Below are 19,459 nucleotides of genomic sequence, written 5' to 3'. Positions count from 1 at the left end.
GCACCGGGGCCTCCCACTCCTCTTTCTATTCTGGTTAGGGCCAGTTTGCGCTGTTCTGTGAAGATAGTAGTACACAGCGTTGTACGAGATCTTCTATTTCTTGGCAATTAATCACATGGAATAGCCTTCATTTCTCCGAAAAATAATAGACTGATGAGTTTGAGAAAAAAGTTATTTGTTTCTGGCCGTTTTGAGCCTGTAATCGAACCCACAAATGCTGATGCTCCAGATACTCAACTGGTCTAAAGAAGGCTGTTTTTATTGCTTCTTTAATTAGCACAACAGTTTTCAGCTGTGCTAACATAATTGCTAAAGGGTTTTCTAAAAATCAGTTAGCCTTTTAAAGCTGCCACCCCCGTGCTTCACGGTTGGGATGGGGTTCTTCGGCTTGCAAGCCTCCCCCTTTTTCCGCCAAAGATAACGATGGTCATTATGGCCAAACAGTTCAATTTTTGTTTCATCAGACCAGAGGACATTTCTCCAAAAAGTACAATCTTTGTACCCATGTGCAGTTGCAAACCGTAGTCTGGATTTTTTTTATGGCGGCTTCTTCCTTGCTGAGCAGCCTTTCAGGTTATGTCGATATAGGACTCGTTTTACTGTGGAGATAGATATTTTTGTACCTGTTTTCTCCAGCATCTTCACAAGGTCCTTTGCGGCTGTTCTGGGATTGATTTGCACTTTCCGCACCAAAGTACGTTCATATCTAGGAGACAGAACGCGTCTCCTTCCTGAGCGGTATGACGGCTGCCTGGTCCCATGGTGTTTATACTTGCGTACTATTTTTTTGTACAGATGAACGTGGTACCTTCAGGCGTTTGGAAATTGCTCCCAAGGATGAACCAGACTTGTGGAGGTTTACATTTTTTTTTCTGAGGTCTTGGCTGATTTATTTTGATTTTACCATGATGTCAAGCAAAGAGGTGCTGAGTTGGAAGGTAGGCTTTGACTCAAATTATGTCAATTAGCCTATCAGAAACTTAGAAAGACATTACATCATTTTCTGGAATTTTCCAAGCTGTTTAAAGGCACAGTCGACTTAGTGTATGTAAACTTCTGTTCCACTGGAATTGTGAAACAATTGTTTGCGTCATGCACTAAGTAGATGTCCTAACCGACTTGCCAAAACTATAGTTAGTTAACAAGAAATGTGTGGAGTGGTTGAAAAACGAGTTTTAATGACTCCAACCTAAGTGTGTGTAAACTTCCGACTTCAACTGTATGTTTGTGTGTGAGGGTGGTGGTACATGCCTTTAAAAACCTAAGAGAAGGACCTCAATGTAAATCAGCTATAATGCATGTAGTATGCAATAGTTACTTGAAATATATAAATGAAGTTTCATTTTAAGTTCACATTAAACAAGTTTTTTTGTCCTTTGTTCCCCAGCTGTGTCAAACATGTTATTTCTCTTTTCTCTCCTTTAATAAATACCATACCACATTTTCAGAATGGTTTCATTAGGTTGTGTGGATGAGAACGGAGATGACAATATTTGATAATATATATAATATAATGTAATTTGTATGAATGGTTGAAAAGTGTTTTTGTATTTTACCACAATGCGTTGTGCATTATAAATGCAAATAGCCTTGGCTGCATTTATAATCATGTCTGCCACTGCACTCTCCCCAACATGTAGCCATATCTATTTAACTAAAAAAATACGTTTTACTATCTGAATTCTTTGTCGTATTTTTTTGTAAATAGATATGTCTGCTCTACGTGCAGACAAGAATACACCTAGCCCAAACCGCTGCATGATGGCGGTACTTTTCCCTTTACGTCGTTTGTAACATGACACACGACGTAAAATAAATAATACCGCCATCCAGTGGCCGGTTGGGCCTGAATACACCCTGGTACTTTGCCAGTGTCAAACTATACCACATTTGAAGGGCTGTTGCAGTCTCATATTTACGGTAATACCTTATGAGTTGAACGGAAGTGCGATTACATACGAATATCCCACTTCCAACATTGCTGCTATTTATCAACAACATTGTTTGCGCGACTCGTTCTCTTCTTACACATACCAAATTGGGCCATTTGCCATAGTGTTAGAACTATAAATAAACGGATTGTTTCTTACACACTGTCTAGTTAGAGAATTGTATTCTATTTACTTAATCACAGAGAATCCTGGGTTGGACAAGATGGCCAGCTGCAATTTTCAGGCGCAGTTGGTATCCATTCTTGAGGTATTGGCTAAAGCAGCTGTAGCAGAAATAAACAATCGTGTAGATGATAGCTGTGCTGTTATACGTTTGGAAATGACCCAAAGCCAGCGTGATATTGATGTACTGAAAAAGAAGTGTCAAATGATGGAGAGCGAGCTGAAGAAGACACGAGGACGAGTCAGGAGAAAAGGTAGTACTTCACGGTAATTTGATTGCATCTTGAACAAATGAATAAAAACACAAACGTGTGAATAATCCTAATAATTGACTGAATACAATTATTTTCCAGGTTTTTACCCCATGTTATCAGAGAGATCTTCATATCCAGTAAAGATTATTTTGAACAAGCAGAGGAGTAACTCACAGTGGGGAGAAGACAATATGGCAGTTGAAGAGGACTCTCATCTCCATGTGTGATACATCACCTTTTAGAGTTATAGAGACCTGACCTTTTGGATCAATTCTGTTATTGGAATATCAGGAGAATTTACCGCTTTCGTGTGATTCATGAGTATAAAAAGTGTTAGATATGGTGTGCGCCCAGAGTAATAACCTCAGTCCCTGTTACAGCCTACAGATGTGGAGCAGAGAGTGGAGACTGAACCCATACTGATCAAAGATGAGGAGACAGCAGAGGACGTGTGGAAGACTGACCCTCAGGAAGGGCTCAGGATCACTGGAGAGGGTGGGTGTGACCATAAGGGGTACTGCTCTGTCTGTCTATGGAAGAATGTGTGAGGGTGGTGGTATGCACGTTCCAAATCGCTGCATTGGGGTTGGGTGTTTTATGTTCTGGCAAATGGAGTGCACATACACACATAGTCAGTTCTAAAGCAGTCTATTTTGCAACTGTTAAGGGTCTTTTATAATGTTTAATTTATGTTGATCCCTAAATCTTTAGAGTCTGGTTCCAAGCCTGGGAAACCACCATCCTTTGAGCAACGGCACTGTGATGAGGACTTCATCACACAACCCAATATATCTCCCAGAGACTCCGTGGAACATTACACCAATTCTGATCGTCCAGAGGAACCAGGAACACCCCGGCTCTCATCTACAGAGGTGTTCAGCACAGAGCAGCACCGGCCAGACGAGGACTCACTAAACCTAGTGATGGTGAAAGATGAGAAAGAGGAGGAGCTGGATCAGACCACAACCCTGGCAGGACCTGACCAGTTTGTCATGGATGACAATGATGGGCAGCTGTGGACCTCTGTGGGTCCAGGCAGAAACACTGACCCTGATGGCCACCCAGATTTCTCCTTTCATTCCACAGAAGAGTACTCTCAGAATATCTCAATTTTCCCATCTCATAGTGGGCTGCCATCCATTCCTACGATGACCAATGAAGTGGGGCCACCGCTTCACTCTTCTATATGGAAACCACATGCTAATATGTTCAGTGCATCAAAACACATTAAAAGACATATCAGGACATCGGCTGATGAGACTAGACAACAGATGCCAGAGGGACAGAGTAGCGAGACGCTGAACTCAAATAATGTAGGTAATAGTTTAGCTCTACAGTCAAGGCAGCATCAATACAGGGCTTCAGAAGCAACAGTGAGATTGAGCGAGTGCATGACAGGGTCAAACATGGCCACCACCTCCACCTTCTCAGAATACAGCCTGAGTCGCAGTAGTTTTAACATGGTGAAGAGAATGAGGACTCAGTGGAGGTCGGGCGGCACCACCGAGAGGCGTTTCAGCTGCACCTTTTGTGGGAAGAGCTTCCAGCGTCTCTGCCAGCTCAAAGTACACCTCCGGAGTCACACCGGAGAGAAACCGTACACCTGCGATCAGTGTGGCAGGAGTTTTACCCAGCAGTGCAACCTGATCAGACATGCTATGGTCCACAGCGGGGAGAAGCCCTACGAGTGCACACAGTGTGGGAAGTGCTTCACCCGGCGCTCCAAAATGACATCACATCAGAGAACTCACATAGGAGAGAGTCCAGTGTCTCAATATGTGATACCTGCATACCCTGGGGATCCATACACAAGTTTAATGTAGTCTCAGAAGAAATAGGAACATAATTTCAGTTTTTCTGTAACTCTTTCTACATGGAAATGTGGTGCAGAAGGTATTTTGACAAGCTTTTCCTCCCAATTGATTTGTGCTTTTCTTGTTTGATTGTTGAAGGCTTGATTTTGAAAGTCAATCCGTCTTTTAGATCAATAATACGAATACATGAGACCTATATGTAGAGCTTTTCAATGACCCAAAATTGCTTTACAATTGTTGAAAAAAATTATCACAAGACGGCACCAGACTTAACAGCAGGAGAAACAAAGAGAAGGGGCTTAAAGTAAGGACAAGAGTGTGTGTAGGTGCTTTTTTTCAATTAGATTTGCTCAACTCCTGCGTTTCTTCCTAGTCCTCTCTCGCCTCCTTTGGAAAAAAGGTCAAAATAATGGAGGAGAGGGGGTGAGGAGAGTGATGTGGACGAAAATGTGCTTTTATGGAATGAGATGGTCCTTATCCATCAGGCAAAGGACGTTTACCGGGGTGGATCCCAAAATAAATGTGTAAAGCGATGAAAAAAATGTAAGTTAGTTTTGCAATACATTTTATACATAAAAGGTTAAGTAGCATATTGTTTTTAAATGTGTGCATGCTTTTCTCTGACGACAATACAACAGCTGATTTCAAAGGGTGTGTGGAAGAAATGGTAAAACTCTTCTGTGCTAGGATACACTTGTGCTTCCTCGTCAAAAGGGGGGCTATCAAGAAGGGGGAGACGTCTTAGTTTGCCTAATAACAAATAGAGTAAGTACCACAGTATGAGTCATAATACCCATAAAACCTAGCGGTCAAACTAACATGGTTTCTATTGTTATTCCACCATAAATTGTTCCCATTGGGGATTTTAGAAACACTTCAAATAAGTGCTGTGTTTCATGTAGGCTTACCCTGACATGACATTTTGATAACCATGTAAATATCTCTAAGTATTTACCACCCCAAAATGTAATGCTAATTAGCTGCTAATGTGGCTATCATAAGAACTACAAATGCCATGAGGATCTAGACGAGACTGTCGAGGCAAAGGTAATAATCTCTGGATTAACTATCTGTTAGCTAAATGTAGTAATGAATAAACTCGCAAAATGTTTTTCAATTGACAGTTCCGTGAACTGTCTTGTGCAAGTTGTAAATTGACACAATACCTGTTAGCAAAGGCGTCAGAGATGACACGCAGGAGCTTGCAGGGATTAGTTTTGCATAATGCCTACGTTGACGCTAATTAGCATTTTCGAATCTGAGTAAATAGAGTCTAATATATTGATTAAAGTTACCTTGTCCGAGAGATTTACATGGTTATCAAAACGTTAAGATAATCCATCCACCTGACAGGGTTAGGGTTAGGTAGCATATCAAGAAGCTGATTAAACAGCATGATCATTACAGAGGTGCACTTTGTGCTGGGAACAAAAAAAAGGCCACTCTGAAATATGCAGTTTTGTCATACAACACAATGCCACAAATATCTCAAGTTTTGAGGGAGCGTGCAATTGGCATGCTGACTGCAGAAATGTCTACCAGAGCTGTTTCCAGATAATTTAATATGAATTTCTCTACCATAAGGAGCCTCCTCCAAGTCTCAATACGTGGTACCCGCATACCCTGGGTATCCACACACAAGTTTAATGTCGTCTCAGACCAGATGGAACAAAGTTAATAATTTGATAATTTTTTGGATAACATTTTCTATGGGAAAAGTTGGTACATAAGGTATTTTGAGACATTTTGACTAGATTTTCCTCCGAATTCATTTGTGAAATGTTTTTCATGTTTGACTGTTAAGGGCTCCTCATTTTTATTTTATTTCAATAACCTATTTAAAAAATAAATAAAAAATCTCATTTACAATGTGACTCCAAAATGACACAATACATTATTTACTATGAATTTATATTGGGCACAACATAATCCGAAACACAACCAAAACAAACTGCAAATGCATCCAACAAGTTTGTAGAGTCACAAGCTTGATTTAGTCATTGCGTGGTAGGAATATGGGACCAAATACTAAACATTTGACTAAATGTAATACACTACAGTTGAAGTCAGAAGTTTACATACACCTTAGCCAAATACATTTAACCTCAGTTTTTCACAATTCCTGACATTTAATCCTAGTAAAAATTCCCTGTCTTAGGTCAGTTAGGATCACCACTTTATTTTAAGAATGTGAAATGTCAGAATAATAGTAGAGTGATTTATTTCAGCTTTTATTTATTTCGTCACATTCCTAGTGGGTCAGAAGTTCACACACTCAATTAGTATTTGGTAGCCTTGCCTTTAAACTGTTTAACTTGGGTCAAACATTTCAGGTAATCTTCCACAAGCTTCCCACAATAAGTTGGGTGAATTTTGGCCCATTCCTCCTGACAGAGCTGGTGTAACTTAGTCAGGTTTGTAGGCCTCCTTGCTCGCACACGCTTTTTCAGTTCTGCCCACACATTTTCTATAGGATTGAGGTCAGGGCTTTGTGATGGCCAATCCAATACCTTGACTTTGTTGTCCTTAAGCCATTTTGCCACAACTTTGGAAGTATGCTTGGGGTCATTGTCCATCTGGAAGACCAATTTGAGAACAAGCTTTAACTTCCTGACTGATGTCTTGAGATGTTGCTTCAATATATCCAGATAATTTCCCTCATGAAGCCATCTATTTTGTGAAGTGCACCAGTCCCTCCTGCAGCAAAGCACCCCAACAACATGATTCTGCCACCCCTGTGCTTCACGGTTGGGATTGTGTTCTTTGGCTTGCAAGCCTCCCCCTTTTTCCTCCAAACAAAGCAATGGTCATTATGGCCAAACTGTTCTATTTTTGTTTCATCAGACCAGAGGACATTTCTCCAAAGCCTTTCAGGTTATGTCGATATAGGACTCGTTTTACTGTGGATATAGTAAATGATGACAAGCATACCCAAAACATGATGCAGCCACCACCATGCTTGAAAATATGAAGAGTGGTACTCAGTGATGTGTTGTTGGATTTGCCCCAAACGCTTTGTATTCAGGACATAAAGTTAATTTCTTTGCCACATTTTTTGCAGTTTTATTATAGTGCCTTATTGCAAACAGGATGCGTGTTTTTAGATATTTTTATTCTGTACAAGCATCCTTCATTTCCAGCAGCAGCATACCACCCTGCATCGGACACTAGGTGCTGCTGGAAGTGGTGTTGGAGGGCCAGTAGGAGGCACCCTTTCCTCTGGTCTGAAAAAATATCCCAATGGACCACGGCAGTGATTGGGGACATTGCCCTGTGTAGGGTGCCATCTTTCGGATGGGATGTTAAATGGGTGTCCTGACTCTGTGGTCACTAAAGAGCCCATGGCACTTATCGTAAGAATAGGGTTGTTAACCCCGGTGTCCAGGCTAAAATCCCAATCTTGCCCTCATACGGTCACCTAATCAAACCGAGTTTACAATTGACTCCTTCATCCGATCCCCTGTTACTATTCCCCAGGTTGTTGCTGTAAATGAGAATGTGTTCTCAGTCCACCAAAAGAAGACCACCAAATACTCTTGAAATCTCCATCCCTAACTACAACATTTTCAGACAAGATAGAAAGGCCAAAGGGGGTGGTGTTGCAATCTACTGCAGAGATAGCCTGCAGAGTTCTGTCCTATTATCCAGGTCTGTACCCAAACAATTTTAACTTCTACTTTTAAAACTCCACCTCTCTAAAAACAAGTCTCTCACTGTTGCCGCCTGCTATAGACCACCCTCTGCCCCCAGCTGTGCTCTGGACACCATATGGGAACTGATTGGCCCCCATCTATCTTCAGAGCTCGTGCTGCTAGGTGACCTAAACTGGAACGTGCTTAACACCCCAGCCATCCTACAATCTAAGCTTGATGCCCTCAATCTGACAAATTATCAATGAACCTACCAGGTACCACCCCAAAGCCTTAAAAACGGGCACCCTCATAGATATCATCCTAACCAACTTGCCCTCTAAATACACCTCTACTGTTTTCAACCAAGATCTCAGCAATCACTGCCTCATTGCCTGCATCTGTAATGGGTCAGTGGTCAAATGACCACTCATCACTGTCAAACACTTCAGCGAGCAGGCCTTTCTAATAGACCTGGCCTGGGTATCCTGGAAGGATATTGACCTCATCCCGTCAGTAGAGGATGCCTGTTTTTTTTTTATGCCTTCCTCACCATCTAAAATAAGCACGCCCCATTCAAGACATTTAGAACCAGTTCTCTCCAGACCTGACTGCCCTTAACCAACACAAAAACATCCTATGGCGTTCTGCATTAGCATTGAACAGCCCCCGTGATATGCAACTTTTCAGGGAAGTTAGAAACCAATACACACAGGCAGTTAGAAAAGCCAAGGCTAGCTTTTTCAAGCAGAAATTTGCTTCCTGCAACACAAACTCAAAACTAAATGCATGCTCTTCAACCGATCACTGCCTGCACCTGCCCGCCCGTCCAGCATCACTACTCTGGACAGTTCTGACTTAGGTATTTGTAGTTGTCAACATATTCTAAGTGTCTTGTTAGACTGTAAACTCTCCTTCCAGACTCACATCAAACATCTCCAATCCAAAGTTAAATCTAGAATTGGCTTCCTATTTCGCAACAAAGCATCCTTCACTCATGCTGCCAAACATACCCTTGTAAAACTGACCATCCTACCGATCCTCAAATTCGGCGATGTCATTTACAAAATAGCCTCCAATACCCTACTAAATAAATTGGATGCAGTCTATCACAGTTCCTCCGTTTTGTCACCAATGCCCCATTTACTACCCACCACTGCGACCTGTACACTCTCGTTGGCTGGCCCTCGCTTCATACTCCTCGCCAAACCCACTGGCTCCAGGCCATCTACAAGACCCTGCTAGGTAAAGTCCCCCCTTATCTCAGCTCGCTGGTCACCATAGCAGCACCGACCTGTAGCACGCGTTCCAGCAGATACTGTATATCTCCCTGGTCACCCCCAAAATCAATTCTTCTTTTGGCCGCCCCTCCTTCCAGTTCTCTGCTGCCAATGACTGGAACGAACTACGAAAATCTCTGAAACTGGAAACACTTATTTCCCTCACTAGCTTTAAGCACCAGCTGTCAGAGCAGCTCACAGATTACTGCACCTGTACATAGCCCATCTATAATTTAGGCCAAACAACTACCTCTTCCCCTACTGTATTTATTTTGCTCCTTTGCACCCCATTATTTATTTTTCTACTTTGCACATTCTTCCACTGCAAATGTACCATTCTAGTGTATTACTTGCTGTATTGTATTTACTTCGCCACCATGGCCTTTCTTGCCTTTACCTCCCAAATCTCACCTCATTTACTCACATTGTATATAGACTTATTTTTCTACTGTATTATTGACTGTATGTTTGTTTTACTCCATGTGTAACTGTGTTGTTGTATGCGTCGAACTGCTTTGCTTTATCTTTGCCAGGTCGCAATTGTAAATGAGAACTTGTTCTCAACTTGCCTACCTGGTTAAGTAAAGGTGAAATAAAAAAATAGAAGTCAACTTACCTAGTAAAATAAAGGTTAAATAGAAAATGTACTCTGTCATTTAGGTTAGTATTGTGGAGTAACTACAATCAGTGGGGCAAAAATACTTTAGAGTACCACTTAAGTTGTTTTTTGGGGAATATTTACTATTTATATTTTTGACAACTTTTTACTTTTACTTCACTACATTCCTCAAGAAAATAATGTACTTTTTATTACATCCATTTTCTTTGACACCCGAAAGTACTTGTTACATTTTGAATGCTTAGCAGGACAGGAAAATGGTCCAATTCACACACTTATCAAGAGAACATCCCTGGTTATCCCTACTGCGTCTGATCTGACTCACTAAACACAAACACTTAATTTATAAGTTGTCTGAATGTTGGAGTGTGCCCCTGGCTAAAAAAACAAGAACATTGTGCCATCTGGTTTGCTTATACTTTTACTTTCGATACTTAAGTATATTTATTACCAAATACTTTTAGTATTTTACTGGTTGACTTTCACTTTTACTTGAGTCATTTTCTATTAAGGTATGTTTACTTTGACTCACGGTTGACAATTAGGTACTTTTTCCACCACTGACTACAATGTTATTCTGTCCTCTGTTTCTCCGATCACAGACATTAAACGAGTGGGGCAAAAAAGTATTTAGTCAGCCACCAATTGTGCAAGTTCTCCCACTTAAAAATACTTATTCTCCACCATAATTTGCAAATAAATTCATTAAAAATCCTACAATGTGATTTTCTGGATTTTTTTCTCTCATTTTGTCTGTCATAGTTGAAGTGTACCTATGATGAAAATTACAGGCCTCCCGTCTTTTTACATGGGAGAACTTGCACAATTGGTGGCTGACTAAATACTTTTTTGCCCCACTGTAACTGTTTTTAAGTCACCATTGGCCTCATGGTGAAATCCCTGTGCTGTTTCCTTCCTCTTGCAACTGAGTTAGGAAGGCCACCTGTGTCTTTGTAGTGATTGGGTGTATTGATACACCATCCAAAGTGTAAGTATTAACTTCACCATGCTCAAAGGGATATTCAATGTTTTTATTTATTTATTTCATCTTTATTTAACCAGGTAGGCTAGTTGAGAACAAGTTCTCATTTACAACTGCGACCTGGCCAGGATAAAGCAAAGCAGTTAGACGCATACAACAACAGAGTTACACATGGAATAAACAAACATACAGTCATTAATACAATAGAAAAAGTCTATATACAGTGTTAGCAAATGAGGTAGGATGAGGGAGGTAAGACAATAAATAGGCCATAGTGGTGAAACAATTACAATAAAACAATTAAACACTGGAGTGATAGATGTGCAGAAGATGAATGTGCAAGTAGAGATACTGGGATGCAAAGGAGCAAAATAAATAACAGTATGGGGATGAGGTAGTTGGATGGGCTATGTACAGGTGCAGTCTGCTTTTAGAATGATTTTATTTTACCCATCTACCAATAGGGGCCTTTCTTTGTGAGGCATTGGAAAACTTCCCTGGTCTTGTGATTGAATTTGTGTTTGAAATTCACTGCTCGACTGAGGCACCTTACAGATAATTGTAAGTGTGGGGTACAGAGATGAGGTAGTCATTCAAAAATCATGTTAAAACACTATTATTGCACACAATGAGTCCATGCAACTTATGTGACTCAAGCAAATGTTTACTTCTGAACTTATTTAGGCTTGCCATAAGACAATTCAGCTTTTCATTTTGAATTAATTAGTAAAAATGTCTAAAAACATCATTCGATGAGTGTATGCCAGTGATACAAAATCAAAATGTAATCAATTTTAAATGCAGGCTGTCACATAACATCATGTGGAAAATGTCAAGGGCTGTGAGTACTTTCTGAAGGCCTATTATGCATTAATAACCAAGTGTGCCACCTGCATTTTTTTTTTTTGTCTTCTAGATATGGCTACCTTTCACTGTATATGCAAATTAGAATATACCCTGTTATTTGCTGGCCAGTGCTAATTCATAACATTTTTGAAAGGCTGTTGCACTCTGATATTTACGGTAATAAATAAACTTAACGAGATGAACTGAAGAGCGATGGCAGGGGCTTCAAGACTTCACAGCAGAAACACTACAAGGACTATTGTCGCTAGGAAATATCCCGCCCTAACAGGAGTCGTTCGAGCCTGTGTAGGGACCTGATAAGAACTTTTTTTTCTTCTTTTTTTTTAAACAGAAAAGCAGGTTGATGTTTTTTTAATTCAAATTTTACTTACATATTTCAAGTTTTGGGATCCTTATTATTCACCCGCACAGTAGGTGGCGGAATCCACATCACATTGTTGCGAACGCCATTATACCACAGAAGAAGAAGAACAATTGCGCGTATCTCCCGCTTCACTACATTGTTGTCATTTATCAACATATACGGCTTGTTTTTTGCACGTTATCTTGGAAATTGAATAATATTTACTTCACACAAGGAATACGCATCTGTAATTTGGGCTGGACAAGATGGCGAGCTGCAATTTTCAGGCGCAGTTGGTATCGGTTATGGAGGTATTGGCTAAAGCAGCAGTAGCAGAAATAAACAAACGTGTAGATGATAGCTGTGCTGTTATACGTTTGGAAATGACCCAAAGCCAGCGAGATATTGATGTACTGAAAAGGAAGTGGCAAATGATGGAGAGCGAGCTGGAGAAGACGCGTAGACGAAAAGGTACTGTTAGTTGATGTGTTACTTTTTATTGTAAATGTATAGCCTGGAACGTCTGAATTATACTGGATTCAACGTCCGGCATAAATGAGCATTTGGATCAGGAAAGTTGACTCACGATCTCTACCAATCAGAATGTAAAAAATAGTTTAATTTACTTTACCGGTTGGGCCGTTGGCATGTAGGAATATGTGTGAGCCACAGGAAAGTATAATAAAATCAACTTTTCAAAGTGCTTGTAGTTTATTCATATTTCTGTCACCTGAAGCATGCACACAATTTGAAAATTCATGCACACCACCATGCATACTTGCCAAGCTCCGGCATGGTTTGTGCATGCTTCAGGTTATAGAAATCTGAATGCACTATTTATTTAATTAGGCAAGTCAGTTAATACTAAGAACAAATTCTTATTTTACAATGATGACCAAACCCTCCCCTAAACCAGGATGGATGATGCTGGGCCAATTGTGCTTTGCCCTATGTGACTCCCGATCACAACCATTTGTGATACAGCCCGGGATTGAACCAGGGTCTGTAGTGATGGTGCGCCACTCGAGAGCACTTTGAAAGGTTGATTTAATTATACTTTCCTGTGGATATTGTCTCACAATCAAATTGTATTTGTCACATGCGCCGAATACAACAGGTGTAACGTAAACTCTTACATCGTCTGGGTCCGTACAATTACCCTTACTTTAGCGCCCCAAAAACGTAATACTTCCAGATCAACTGTAATGTCAATGCCATTGTAAAGCACAATTTCTCCCCTTTCCAACAGAATCAATTACATGACCTAAACGCTGCCCTTTTCTGCATAATTCAAGAAGGCAATGAGCTCCTCGGGTCTTTTTAAAACGGCGGGTGGGAAAGCGAAACTAATGCGTGATAGTGAGGAGAGATGTTGTCTTGGAAAGTTGCTTTTTTTCACTCGATCTGTCAAACTTATCACCTTATCGCCTCTAAAATGTAAATAAAACACTATAAAGATTTTCTTATATAATGTGTCATTACATACCTATTTGAAGGTTTGTGTCGAATTTGAATCGGGTTTTTAGGGTGGTGCTAAAGTGATCTTAGACATTAACAATTGTACACCTCCACAAGTCTGGTTCATCCATGGGAGCAATTTCCAAACGCCTGAAGGTACCAAGTTCATCTGTACAAACAATAGTATGCAAGTATAAACACCATGGGACCATGCAGTTGTCATACTTCTCAGGAAGGAGAGTCATTGTGTCTCCTAGAGATGAACGTACTTTGGTGCGAAAAGTGCAATTCAATCCCAGAACAACAGCAAAGGACCTTGTGAAGATGCTGGAGGAAAAGGGTACAAAAGTATCTATATCCACAGTGAAAACGAGTCCTATATCGACATAGCCTGAAAGGCCGCTCAGCATGGAGAAGCCACTGCTCCATAACCGCCATAAAAAAAAAAGCCAGACTATGGATTTGCAACTACACATGGGGACAAAGTTAATACTTTCTGGAGAAATGTCCTCTGGTCTGATGAAACAAAAATAGAACTGTTTGGCCATAATGACCATTGTTATGTTTGGAGGGAAAAGGGGGAGGCTTGTGTGGGTGCTTTGCTGCAGGAGGGACTGGTGCACTTCACAAAATAGATGGCATCATGAGGATGGAACATGTTGCTTCAATAAGTCCACATCATCTCAAGACATCACTCAGGAAGTTAAAGCTTGGTCGCAAATGGGTCTTCCAAATGGACAATGACCCCAAGCATACTTCCAAAGTTGTGGCAAAATGGCTGAAGGACAACAAAGTCAAGGTATTGGAGTGGCCATCACAAATACCTGATCTCAATACCATAGAAAATGTGTGGGCAGAACTGAAAAGGCGTGTGCGAGCAAGGAGGCAGACAAACCTGACTCAGTTACACCAGCTCTGTCAAGAGGAATAGGCCATAATTCACCCATCTTATTTTGGAAGGTTGTGGAAGGCTACCCAAAACATTTGACCCATGTTAAACAATTTAAAGGAAATGCTACCAAATACTAATTAAGTGTATGTAAACTTCTGACCCACTGAGAATGTGATGAAATAAAAGCTGGAGTTAATCATTCTCTCTACTATTATTCTAACATTTCACATTAAAATAAAGTGGTGATCCTAACTGACCTAAGACAGGGAATTTTTACTAGGATTAAATGTCAGGAATTGCGATAAACTGAGTTTAAATGTATTTGGCTAAGATGTATGTAAACTTCTGACTTCAACTGTATGTCCATGCAGGTAGGGGGAAAAGTGACTTGGCGATCAGGATAAATAATACAGAGTAGTAGCGGCGTATGTGAAGTGTGTGTTTTGTGAGCTTATGTAGTGTGTGTTGGAGTGTGAGTGTGGATAGAGCTGGTGCAAGAGAGTCAGTGCAAGTAGTCAGGGAAGCCATTTGATTAACTATTCAGCAGTCTTATGGCTTGCTGGGTAGAAGCTGTTCAGGAGCCTTTTGTTCCCAGACTTGGCACTCCGGGAACCGCTTGCCGTACCGCTTTTCCTACCAGCACAAGGATCAACGACAACTGGTTAAGTAAGTTAAAATATGATTTTATTCAACATTCTGGCTTGTGAGGTCGTGAGAGAACTTTCCTGATCCTGACGCTCATTTATGCCCGATGTAGAATTCAAGGAAATTTTACGTCGCGTCTCCAGACTAGTAAATTGATAGTATATGCAAAACCCAAATGTGTGAATAGCCTAATATTTAATATTTGACTGAAAACAATTATTTTCCAGGTTTTTACCCCGTGGCTTCAGAGAGATCTTCATATCCAGTCAAGATTGTTTTGAAAAAACAGAGGAGTAACTCACAGTGCAGAGACGAAGAGCTGGCTGTTGAAGAGGACTCTCAACCCCAGGTATGATACATCACCTTTAACAATTACAGAGACCTGACATCTTGATAAATTCTGATATTGGATTATCAGGAGATTTTATCGCTTTTGTGTGATTCATGAGTATGAAAAGGGTTAGATATGCTGTGTGTCCAGAGTAATAACCTCAGTCCCTGTTACAGCCTACAGATGTGGAGCAGAGAGTGGAGACTGAACCCATACTGATCAAAGATGAGGAGACAGCAGAGGACGTGTGGAAGACTGACCCTCAGGAAGGGCTCAGGATCACTGGAGAGGGTGGGTGTGACCATAAGGGGTACTGCTCTGTCTGTCTATGGAAGAATGTGTGAGTGTGGTGGTATGCACGTTCCAAATTGCTACATTGGTGTTAGGTGTTTTGTGTTCTGGCAAATGGAGTGCACATACACACATAGTCAGTTCTAAAGCAGTCTATTTTGCAACTGTTAAGGGTCTTTTGTAATGTTTATTTTATGTTGATCCCAAAATCTTTAGAGTCTGGTTCCAAGCCTGGGAAACCACCATCCTTTGAGCAAAGGCACTGTGATGAGGACTTCATCACACAACCCAGCATATCTCCCAGAGACTCAGTGGAACATTACCCCAATTCTGATCGTCCAGAGGAACCCCGGCTCGCATCTACAGAGGTGTTCAGTACAGAGCAGCACCGGCCGGACGAGGTCTCACTAGACCTAGTGATGGTGAAAGAGGAGGAGCTGGATCAGACCACAGCCCTGGCAGGACCTGACCAGTTTGTCATGGATGAGACTGATGGGCAGCTGTGGACCTCTGTGGGTCCAGGCAGAAACACTGACCCTGATGGTCACCCAGATTTCTCCTTTCATTCCACAGAAGAGTACTCTCAGAATATCTCAATGGTCCCATCTCATAGTGGGCTGCCAGCTGTTCCTACTATGACAGATGATGTAGGGCCATCGCTTCACTCTTCTATATGGAAACCACATGCTAAAATGTTCAGTGCATCAGCACACATGAAAAGACATGTCAGGACATTGGCTGATGAGACTAGACAACAGATGCCAGAGGGACAGGGCAGTGAGATGCTGAACTCAAGTAATGAAGGAAATAGTTTAGCTCTACAGCCAAGACTGCATCAATACAGGGCTTCAGAAGCAACAGTGAGATTGAGTGAGTGCATGACAGGGTCAAACATGGCCACCACCTCCACCTTCTCTGGATACAGCCTGAGTCACAGTAGTTTTAACATGGTGAAGAGAATGAGGAGTCAGTGGAGATCAGGTGGCACCACCGAGAGACGCTTCAGCTGCACCTTCTGTGGTAAGAGCTTCCAGCGTCTCTGTCAGCTCAAAGAACACCTCCGGAGTCACACCGGAGAGAAACCGTACACCTGTGAACAGTGTGGCAGGAGTTTTACCAAGCAGTGCAACCTGATCAGACATGCTATGGTCCACAGTGGGGAGAAACCGTATGAGTGCACACAGTGTGGGAAATGCTTCACCCGGCGCTCCAAAATGACGTCACATCAGAGAACTCACATAGCAGAGAATGCAGTGTCTCAATACATGGTACCCGCATACCCTGGGGATCCACACACAAGTTTAATGTAGTCTCAGAACAGATGGAACAAATAGAAACTTAATTGCATTATTTTTCGCTAATACTTTCTATGTGAAATTGTGGCACAGAAGGTATTTTGAGATGTTTTGACAAGTTTTTCCTCCGAATTGATATGTGAATGTTTTCATGTTCCACTGATGGCCCATCACTTTCATTATAACAACTTATTTACAACTGGTAACAATGTGTGTTTGTACCACAAAATCATAAAAACAACGTCATATAATAAATAATCATATTGATTTCATGAGAGTCAATCTGCACTTTTAGATGAATGATAATACATGGGACAATTTTATATAGCGCTTCTCAGTGACCCAAAGTCGATTTAGAATTGTAGAAACTAAAAAAAAACTGACCACTACAAGACAACACCAGCAGGGAGAAACTTAAAAAAATGAAAAGAAGGGGGAGGGCCTTAAAGTTGGGAAAATAGTGTGATGTGTCCTCAGTCCTCGTCTCTTTTTGAAAAAGGTGCTCTTCACTGATGAGTCACGGTTTTGTCTCACCAGTGGTGATGGTCAGATTTGCATTTATGGTTGAAGGAATGAGCGTTACACCGAGGCCTGTACTCTGGAGAGGGATCGATTTGGAGGTGGAGGGTCTGTCATGGTCTGGGGCGGTGTGTCACAGCATCATCGGACTGAGCTTGTTGTCATTGCAGGCAATCTCAACGCTGTGCGTTACAGGGAAGACATCCTCCTCCCTCATGTGGTACCCTTCCTGCAGGCTCATCCTGACATGACCCTCCAGCATGACAATGCCACCAACCATACTGCTCGTTCTGTGCGTGATTTCCTGCAAGACAGGAATGTCAGTATTCTGCCATGGCCAGTGAAGAGCCCTGATCTCAATCCCATTGAGTATGTCTGGGACCTGTTGGATCGGAGGGTGAGGGCTAGGGCCATTCCCCCCAGAAATGTCCGGGAACTTGCAGGTGTCTTGGTGGAAGAGTGGGGAAACAACTCACAGAAAGAACTTGCAAATCTGGTGCAGTCCATGAGGAGGAGATTCACTGCAGTACTTAATGCAGCTAAGTGGCCACACCAGATACTGACTGTTACTTTTGACCCCTCCCCCCTTTGTTCAGGGACACATTATTCAATTTCTGTTTGTCACATGTCTGTGGAACTTGTTCAGTTTATGTCTCAGTTGTTGAATCTTATGTCCATACAAATATTTACCCATGTTAAGTTTGCTGAAAATAAAAGCAGTTGACAGTGAGAGGACGTTTCTTTTTTTGCTGAGTTTACTAATAGTTTCCTTTCTTTGAGGCATTGGAAAACCTCACTGGTCTTTGTGGTTGAATCGGTTTGAAATGCAATGCTCGACTGAGGGACCTTACAATTATCTGTATGTGTGGGGTATAGAGATGAGGTAGTCATTCAAAAATCATGTTACACTTATTGCACACCGAATGAGTCCATGCAACCTATGTGATTTGTTAGGCACATTTTTACTCCTGAACTTATTTATGCTTGCCATAACATAATGGTTGAATACTTATTTACTGAAGACATTTCAGATTTTCATTTGTAAAAGTGTCTAAAAACATAATTCCACTTTGACATTATGGGGTATTGTGTGTAGGCCAGTCACACAATATCTATTTAATCCATTTTAAATTCAGGGAGAATGTGGGGGGAAAGTCAAGGGGTGGGAATTCTTTCTGCAGGCACTGTATGCCAAGATAGCAAGGAGTACCAGTGTCTGGAATGTGTAATGAGAAACTAGTTCTACACCTTGCTACACTGACTTGCCTCGTTAAATAAAATGAAAAAGTAGCTTGCTACTTGAAGTTTTATCATCTCATGTATCGGTTAGTAGCCTACAGAGTAATATGAGAAGAGTGCAATTGCTGAACTTATGTAGATATCCTAAACAAAGTGTTTTGATAACTTGCAAGTGTAACAGTTCCATGTAGAATAAACCATCATTCACATAATACTGTAGAAGCAGTGAGTGTTCTTCTAATATAACAATGTTCAAATATTACACTGGTCTTTCATCTTCTATTGTCATTCACAGCTGTTAAAAATACAGTATCAGCATTTTGTCTGGTGTAACAACATTTTCTCATTTACACTTTGTAGAACATTTTGACACTAGAATTTATGTTTTTAACTCATATCATGACACATAAGCCGTTTATAACCAGAGAAGTTGGTTCTAGAATCTATCCTCTTTAAATGTGTTCATGCTTTTCTCCTCCGACATTACAACTGCTGATTCAAAGGGGGTGTGGCAGATATCAAAACTCTTGAGAAGGGCCCAATTGCGGCCTGAAATTCGTGGCATTCCTGCATCTGCAGGAACCTTTCTTTATACTGCAAGTTAGCTAGCACACTGTGTCCCAGCTAACTAGCAAGTTAGCTTGCACATGGTGCCCCCTCATCATCCCACCTGCTGTGCTAGCGATAGGCGGGGGAGACACCGGTAGACCGTGTTCTTCGCCGGCGCCTCTCAGGCACAGTTTTCTCCGGCACGCGGGGGCAACACACTGTTTTAGCTAACTAGCAAGCTAGCAAGCACATAGTGTCGCCCCATCCTCACGCCTGCTGTGCTAGCGGGAAGCGGGGTTAACCGGTAGACGGTGTCCTTCGACCCTTCCTGTCAGGCA

General features: G+C 41.4%; 2 protein-coding genes across 5 annotated transcripts; both read left to right on the top strand.

Annotated features, from left to right (window-relative positions):
- The first annotated feature begins 1,920 nt into the window (after window positions 1-1,920).
- LOC110530555 (zinc finger protein 35) lies at window positions 1,921-4,826 on the top strand. 3 transcript variants are annotated; one of them, XM_021613736.2, is made up of 4 exons: window positions 1,923-2,368; window positions 2,468-2,589; window positions 2,749-2,863; window positions 3,080-4,826. In XM_021613736.2, the coding sequence occupies exons 1-4, from the start codon at window positions 2,155-2,157 to the stop codon at window positions 4,189-4,191; spliced, it is 1,563 nt and encodes a 520-aa protein (XP_021469411.2). In that variant the 5' UTR covers window positions 1,923-2,154; the 3' UTR covers window positions 4,192-4,826. The 3 variants fall into 3 exon arrangements, with proteins under 3 accessions (XP_036842099.1, XP_021469411.2, XP_021469412.1); XM_021613737.2 differs by having other exon boundaries at window positions 1,923-2,381; XM_036986204.1 differs by having other exon boundaries at window positions 1,921-2,381; window positions 2,468-2,863.
- A 6,797-nt stretch (window positions 4,827-11,623) lies between these two features.
- On the top strand, window positions 11,624-17,184 carry LOC110530557 (zinc finger protein 572-like). 2 transcript variants are annotated; one of them, XM_021613741.2, is made up of 4 exons: window positions 11,624-12,373; window positions 15,125-15,246; window positions 15,405-15,519; window positions 15,736-17,184. In XM_021613741.2, exons 1-4 carry the CDS (start codon window positions 12,169-12,171, stop codon window positions 16,827-16,829), a joined length of 1,536 nt encoding a protein of 511 aa, XP_021469416.2. In that variant the 5' UTR covers window positions 11,624-12,168; the 3' UTR covers window positions 16,830-17,184. The 2 variants fall into 2 exon arrangements, with proteins under 2 accessions (XP_021469416.2, XP_036842101.1); XM_036986206.1 differs by lacking the exon at window positions 11,624-12,373 and adding an exon at window positions 14,519-14,918.
- Window positions 17,185-19,459: the final 2,275 nt, after the last annotated feature.

Source organism: Oncorhynchus mykiss, chromosome 8, assembly GCF_013265735.2.
Source record: "Oncorhynchus mykiss isolate Arlee chromosome 8, USDA_OmykA_1.1, whole genome shotgun sequence".
NCBI classification, from domain to species: domain Eukaryota; kingdom Metazoa; phylum Chordata; class Actinopteri; order Salmoniformes; family Salmonidae; genus Oncorhynchus; species Oncorhynchus mykiss.
Note: the sequence above shows the minus strand (reverse complement) of the source record. Positions and strands in the feature narration are given on the sequence as shown.

Excerpts from the sequence above, each read along its gene's own strand:
- LOC110530557 (XM_021613741.2), top strand. The coding sequence starts at position 12,169 with ATGGCGAGCTGCAATTTTCAGGCGCAGTTGGTATCGGTTATGGAGGTA. Across the intron at positions 12,374-15,124 it reads GAAGACGCGTAGACGAAAAG|GTTTTTACCCCGTGGCTTCA; the intron begins GTACTGTTAGTT and ends ATTATTTTCCAG. Across the intron at positions 15,247-15,404 it reads AAGAGGACTCTCAACCCCAG|CCTACAGATGTGGAGCAGAG; the intron begins GTATGATACATC and ends TCCCTGTTACAG.
- LOC110530555 (XM_021613736.2), top strand. The coding sequence starts at position 2,155 with ATGGCCAGCTGCAATTTTCAGGCGCAGTTGGTATCCATTCTTGAGGTA. Across the intron at positions 2,590-2,748 it reads AAGAGGACTCTCATCTCCAT|CCTACAGATGTGGAGCAGAG; the intron begins GTGTGATACATC and ends TCCCTGTTACAG. Across the intron at positions 2,864-3,079 it reads GCTCAGGATCACTGGAGAGG|AGTCTGGTTCCAAGCCTGGG; the intron begins GTGGGTGTGACC and ends CTAAATCTTTAG.